Source organism: Oncorhynchus nerka, linkage group LG7 (assembly GCF_034236695.1).
Source record: "Oncorhynchus nerka isolate Pitt River linkage group LG7, Oner_Uvic_2.0, whole genome shotgun sequence".
Taxonomy (NCBI): domain Eukaryota; kingdom Metazoa; phylum Chordata; class Actinopteri; order Salmoniformes; family Salmonidae; genus Oncorhynchus; species Oncorhynchus nerka.
Window position 1 is genome coordinate 27,491,755 of NC_088402.1, and position 7,639 is coordinate 27,499,393.

The 7,639-nt window shown below is 41.8% G+C and overlaps 1 protein-coding gene across 1 annotated transcript; it reads left to right on the forward strand.

Moving 5' to 3' along the window:
* Positions 1–391: 391 nt before the first annotated feature.
* Positions 392–6,147, forward strand: LOC115132709 (iroquois-class homeodomain protein irx-4-B-like). Its single transcript, XM_029665429.2, has 6 exons — positions 392–1,093; positions 1,316–1,564; positions 1,837–1,946; positions 2,268–2,430; positions 4,585–4,753; positions 4,896–6,147. The coding sequence occupies exons 1-6, from the start codon at positions 1,037–1,039 to the stop codon at positions 5,558–5,560; spliced, it is 1,413 nt and encodes a 470-aa protein (XP_029521289.1). The 5' UTR covers positions 392–1,036; the 3' UTR covers positions 5,561–6,147.
* The last annotated feature ends 1,492 nt before the right edge of the window (positions 6,148–7,639 follow it).

Below are 7,639 nucleotides of genomic sequence, written 5' to 3' on the forward strand. Positions count from 1 at the left end.
GAGGGAGGGAGGGGGGAGGGAGGGAGGGAGGGAGGGGGGGCGAATTGAACACATCCTCATTATATTTACCGGGACCCCGGGGCGGTGTGTGCGCTCGTGTGTAAACGGGAGGGAATCTTTGAGTGAGCATGTCTGTCGTTCACAGACACCGTCAATAACGGTAAGTACAGTGGTCCTAGTATATGAGGTATATAGATATTTTATTTCCTGTCTTGTAGGCCTATTTCAATTAAATCAGACTTTTCTAAGTTTATTCTGCAAGATTATTTGGATGAATAATTGAGGAAGAACAACTCCGTGCACAAGGATTTCTGCCATTGTATTTTTGGGGCATAGGGCTATTTTGTTTCATTTAAAACATGTGTATTTCTCCATGAAAGGGGATAAATCGAAGGTTCTAAACTGAATATAAGTTCCTGAAGGAGAGGACCCGTAGGGTGCCTGCGGGAGTCCATGTGACGTCAGAGAGACAGGCGCGTTAAAAGCAGAGAGCGCATCAGGAGTGGCATGGTTGGTTTGTGGATGATAGATCACAACATCACTACCGCTTTGGACTGCAAATGATGCGTTTCACCGCGTCAGATTGACTGGACAGTAAACATATTCATTAATTCAGCGAGTCACCAACTGTCAGCCGACTTGGACACCTAAGCCATCCCCAAAAAAACATCCCAAGGGCATTACTGGGAATTGGGGAGAACGGACATTTCCCTAGCTGATGTTTCCCAAATACATCGAAAGAAGAGCTGAAGAAGAGCTGAAGAGGAGCTGAAGCAGACTGTTCATTACAAACCAATATTGGGTGCGGGCACTTTACCCGGGGTGAAAAGCAATGCGTTTCGGTGTTGGTTTGATTTGGTAAAAGTTACCTTTATTCACAGATCTAAGACAAGCATAACCTCTCCAGATCCCACAATCGGAGGGGAATTGCAAAAGTGACCTTAGATCAACGTCTAGGAGCTACTTAATCCTGATGCACGGATGAGTGACAGTTGGACGTCGTGCTCGATCCTTTGAAGTGTGCCGACATTCACTGATGTTTGATATCATGGCTTACCCGCAGTTAGGATATCCCTACTCACCCACACACCCGGTAAGGCGTCTCTCACGAGAACAAACATCACAGTGTGCTGAAGGAAAACATTGTTTGTTTCTGTTACTATACTGTCTTCGGTTTTGCACATAAATCCTGTAGCCCAACTTTTTGTTTGCTTGACAAAATAACGAATTTATAGATAGCCTTTTTCGTTTTGTGCTCATGCATTGCATATTGGTTATATTCTTCCTGAAGAATCTATTCTTGTATTCGCGCCAGTTCCTCATGAGCACGAGCTCTCTGGCCAACTGCCTCGAGCCTGGCGGAAGGTCTCTTCTGGACTCCGGTGTGATGCCCCCCTCTCCCCAGCCTCTCCGGTGTCCGGTGTACGAGAGCAGACTGCTCGGCTCCCCGGGCCAGGAGATACCAACCCCGGCTATAGGTCTGGGTGTGTACGGAGCTGGCTATGGAAAGAGCCAGGGGTACTATGGCACCTGCGGAGGCGACGCAACAGCTTTATATGCCAGGGTATGTACTTATCTATATTGAATTTCGTTTATATAATATATAAATATATTTCTTCTTGTTTCACTTAATTCATCATGTCAGCGAAAATTAAAAGGACATTTGCCCAATTCGTACTTACTGGACTGTTCCATATCGGGCTGCCATATCTGTGATGGGCACGTAGCCTAAACAAAACTATGTTTGACAGTCAGGTTTTGAAAGGTTTTCTTAAGTTTTCTCAATCACAATGAAATAATAATGAATAATTAAATATTTTGATTTCATATTTGCAGGGAACATTGGAGTCCAAAGATGGAGCGGCTGCGCATGTGGGGGCCTCTCAAACCCCTGCTTACTATCCGTACGATTACGCATTTGGACAGTATCCATATGACCGATATGGGTATGTCTACTAAACATGCTATCTGTTTCTAAATAACTTGTAATTCTGTTAGAAAACATTTCAATTGTATCTAACCGTGAGAAATGGTGATAACGCATGCGTAATTGTGGCATAAAATAGTTCCATTTACGAACGCATATCTCCTGCACAATGTAATAAGTCAAACCCCTTAGAGTTCCAAGTACAAGGAGGAAAAAGTAAAATATTTGAAAACTCCAGCACATCTTAGATCCAATAAACATAGGATTGAAAATAAAATATTTAGAAGAGTTTCTCTTTCAAATAAACTCCTATTATATCCCCTCTCCTCCCTTCTCCCAGGTATGGGTCATCAGTGGACAGTGCAGCTGCCCGGAGGAAGAACGCTACGAGGGAGACCACCAGCACTCTGAAGGCCTGGTTGCAGGAACACCAGAAGAACCCGTATCCCACCAAGGGAGAAAAGATCATGCTGGCCATCATCACCAAGATGACACTGACACAGGTAACAACTGGCTCAGTTTGGAGACTGAATATGTTAGTTGGAGCTCTACTGAACGTATTGTTGTGTTCCAGTACATGTCTGATGGAAGAGCACTATGTACTGGTTAGTCACAGTGCTCCTCACTTTTTGAGGAGCACTACACTGTGAAGGGGTTGCAGTGACTTTGACAGTAACTTACAAGCAGCTCAGTGGCAAGTCAAATTATATATTTCATATTATAAACAGGGTGGTTCGAGCCCTGAATGCTGATTGGCTGAAAGCTGTGGTATATCAGACCGTATCCATGGGTATGACAAAAAAATACTAAATTGTTCTAATTACGTTGGTAACCAGTTTATAATAGCAATAAGGCACCTCAGGGGGTTGTGGTATATGGCCAATATACCACGGCTAAGGGCTGTATCCAGGCACTACGCTTTGTGTTTTGTCTAAGAACAGCCATTAGCCATGATATATATGTCATATACCATACTCCTTTGGGCCTTATTGCTTAAAAAAAAGTACTCCAGGGGTAGACAACCCTGCTCCTGGAGCGCCACAGGTACAACTAGGCACCATACCCGGTCAACTTTGATCTGTTCAGTGATTGACTAAATTCCGCACAACTGGTCTTCCAGGTCAGTTAAATCAAAAAACATGAAGTACATATTCGAGTTCCGAGGTAAATTGGTACAGCATTCTTACTCCCAGGTGCAAACAGAGCCACTGGAAAACGTGTGGCGAGACAGCATTTCCCGCAGTACTTCATATTCTGGTGTTGCCATTTTCAAAGCAGCAGTACCGACAGGGCCAGTAACTTCTCAGCACATTTTTTAATTCCAGTTCAACATTTACCTGCTCTGTCGCCGCCTACCATTGAAGACTACACTCAGAAAAGTCATGCTATTTGTATTTGTGCAATATAATTGACCGTACAATCAAGCACCACTACACTCGCGCAAGTCACAACTTCTCGAGCACTGCAGAAGATGATAGATAAAATCGAACAGCACGTACGAGTTGTCCTCAAGTAAAAAGAAGCGCCCATCAATCTACTTGCTGAGCTTATTTATTTTAGTGAAAGTAATTTACAAAAGTAAACCTTCAATAGTGAACACACTAGCATTATGTTGGCTACTACCGATAGTCTGCAAAGAGTAAGCTACAAAATACCCTTTAGCATTCCTCTTTCCTGGCCTACTATAGCCAGTTAGATATCTCTTTTGGAACGCAATTGTCTTAAAGGGACCGCATCCTATTTTGAGATGTAAAAAAATATTCTCAAAATAACATACTTTAGAAACAAAAATGAATGCAATTATTACAACGTAATGACTTACATTGCTAAATTATATTAAACAGCTTTTAATACATATCATACTAATCAAATATAGGCTATTAATAGCTGCATATAGAGAGAAAGCATGCAAACCTAGGCCCTGTGTGACCCCAATGCATTTAAAATTACACCATGTCCGGGCCAGTAGAGATTCTGTTTGGGCCAGTAGATTTTGAGCCAAGTTAACATTGGACCCTGTCATAGCCTACGAATAGGACCCAGAGTTATACCTGACCAGGTCATGATATCAGTGCAAACTCCAGGCCCAGCAAAGACATGTACGAATTTTGCCTCATCACTTTTGAACCTGTGTTGCAGCCTCTGGGTGCAACAAATATAGTCTCTTACAAGGCACACCTCAAAATATGTTAATGAGACAGAAACAACAATGCCATGCACCCGCTAGTGGTCAAAACATTTTGGGAGCTCCAAAGAACATGGTACGCTACTGTATTCTGTGGGATGGAATTTCAGTACCATTTGAAATACAGTAAGTATTTCCCCACTCACAACATTCTCCCACAATGCACCATCATTTACAATATGCTAGAGTATTTTACTGCTGATAATACCCCAAATTACCGTATAAATTACAGTTTTCTGTTACAGTGTCAGCACTGGATACTCACAGATAAAGATTACATCCCACAGAAATGTCTTCTGCTTTATCCTAAAAACAATTAGAAACACAGGTTGGAGAGGTTGGAGCAGAGGGCAGCCGTACTGCAGTGCCCCTGAAGCAGTTTTAGGGGTTAAGTGCCTTGCTCAACGCCACAAAGGCCAGATGGGGAATTGATCAAATATGCAATACTATCTTAATGTGTTTGTTCATTCAGGTTTCCACGTGGTTTGCCAATGCACGGCGGAGGCTGAAGAAGGAGAACAAAGTCACATGGTCACCACGAGCCAATAAGAGCTCTGACGAGAGGGGCTGTGATGATGACAGCGACAGTGCAGAGGGATCACAAGAGGAAGGGCCAATCAAAAGCGAGATAGATGTTGATGGTGAGTGCATGCATATCATAGATTTATATCATTAACTAGAAGAAGCCATTAAAATGGCGCCTATTAATTTAGATGGAAGTTGCTTTCTATCAGGCTGTCAAGTTTATGATTGTTAAAACATCTATGCATTTTTTGGTTGTAGATTCTGTAACAGCGAGGTGTGTGGACCTACAACAGAGTGATCTGGAGGACTTTGATCTGCTTGAGTCGGATGGTTCTGACTGCGACCCTAAACACCAGTTTCACACCAAGGACACCCCAGTACACACACCACCGGACCACCACCACCACCCCAAAGACCCTTCTACCAGCCCACTCAGACATACCCCAGACACATCCCGACACGGGAACGAGCGGTTGCCACTGTCAGCAGACTGTCCCAAACACACACCAGAGCACAACCGAACAACCAACTCATTCTACACTCAACAGGACCTGCAAAGTACAGAGAGCAGCAAACCTAAAATCTGGTCCATCGCACAAACTGCTGCTATCCAACCTGAATTCCCTGCATGCATGCACACAGCCACCCCCAGCGAGTCTCTCTCCCCAGGGGGGTATCCAACTGAAGTACCCCACCTGAAGGTGGGGGCGGCTGGGCAGCAGGACTCGCCGGTGACTACCCTCAGAGATTGGGTGGACGGGGTCTTCCACGACCCCCTGTTCCGACAGAGTTCCTTTAACCCTGTGTTGTCCAAGCCAGCCATGGACAGGGCATGGATTGGGTTAAATAGACAGGTGATGGAAGGCAGAACTCTGGGACAACGTTCTGTTGAACATGTTACCTCGTCTTTGCAGAATGTATAGACTTCTTTACAGAGACTTACAGAGACTTACAGAGACTGCTGTAGAAAGGTATACGAACTCCCTGTGATGGCACATGCTTCCATGCCTTTTTTTGTTTTAGAAAAGTGTCAATACATCGATGTAGGCTACATCAGTGTCAGTAAATAAGTTCTGCATAAACTTCAAATTCTTACTACTTTCAGTTTAAAACACAGAAGTAAATGAGTGGAAAAGAGGGATTCAATCCCTTTGGACATAGAAAAGCAATGTAGTAGCCTACTCATTCTTCAGGTAAAATGAACCCCTCAACAGATTAGAAAGTGCTGGAGGGTTTGATCACAAAAACACTGAAAATATGTAGTTTTATGATGTTGGAGTATCACATTAGTCGTTTATTGGAACTTTGTCATTCCTACAGCACCGTGGGAATACCTTAGGGGGAGTAGCCTACTGGCCTACACCGTTTACAGACCTTTTATAATAACCAGATGCATGAGAGCACCATTTCTTTCTCTTAAACGAAATAAAGCATCATATATGTTGTGCTTATGATCACATCTGATATGACTATTTCACACGTGTATACATGTCCTTGCACTAAAGTCCGATTGCAGTCGTTGAGTCACTGAAATAAACAATCGTTTTTTGCAGAATGATGTTCTCTCTTTATGCGTCTGTTTGCTCGTGGCGTTCGCTCTCCATGGTGCTGAAACTGTGTCGCTAAATCATGAAAATATATCATAGCCCACAAATGAAATATAAATAGGTTTATTTGACATTTTTTATTGAACTTAAAATGTCCTCCAAGACTGAATATTTTGCACATATAGTTAGTTCCTCAATGAATGCACATTGGAGATCGAGATAGACTGTAGTAGGCTATTTTTCCCTCAGTTTGTGTGTGTGTGTGTATGTTTGTAAAAGAGGGCAAGCTGGGCATCCTTGAGCCGTGACTAATTCCAACACACAGAGGACAGGGCTGCTAAATTGTTAAATCGATGCCACTTCCACCGCGGGCCCAGATATAGCAGCAATCAGTGATGCGTCTCTTTTCATTAGCCGGCTTTTGACTGCATCAACCTGGGACCATGAGCTGCGCATCCACCGCTCTCTAAACGGGTCACTCCATTATAGAATATACTCCATTAGCGAGGAGTTGAGCTGCCTAACACACTTCTTAATCTAATAGCTTTATCTCCACTGACTTCATGCAATATCTCTTCTGATTTGCCAGCTGACGGGTTAGGAGTAGCCTAGGTCTGACATTGTAAGACGATCCATGACATGATGCCGTTCAACCCGAGGGTTGAGGGAGACTTTTCCAAATATTAAGGCTAGAATAATAAGTGGCATGAGAGGGATCGAATGGATGGATACTATTGTTACAAATTAGGTACAATTCGATTTGTTAAACATCTTTCAAATATATATATATATATATATATATATATATATATATATATATATATATATATATATATATATATATACAACCTCTATCATATATATATATATATATATATATATATATATATATATATACATACATTAAGCATCTTATAAAGATATAGTGATATGATGGGTGTGGTGATTCAAATACCAAAATAAGTCCATGGTGTAGGCCTTTACTGAATATATATATATACCACTATATCTTTATAAGATGCTTAATGTCGTTGTATCAAAGACAATTTAGTAAATATATAACATTATAGGCCTACTGGAATAGTTCTCACCCTCTCTTCAACTCAAATCCTACAATATCCCAAAAACCTTCAGTTGTCAAGAACAATCAATTATTCAACATAACTTCACGAATTTGAGGCTTTATAAAATGTTCCATAAACACTTTCTAAATAAGAGTTAAAGAACAATTAAGCGGTAGGGTCCAGGATGAATAAACTACTTTTCCCTCTCTTCTTTTCTCCTCAGTATTCGGGTTTAGGAAAGATGATAAAGTATTAAACAGAACAGAGCCGAGATCTTCCGAGGCCTTGTATGGAATTAACCATTTCAGTCTAAATAATTCAAGACGAATTCAACCGAGAATTCCATTCTTTTTCTGCTTCATAAATAAATTAGATTTAAGATGATAAATAA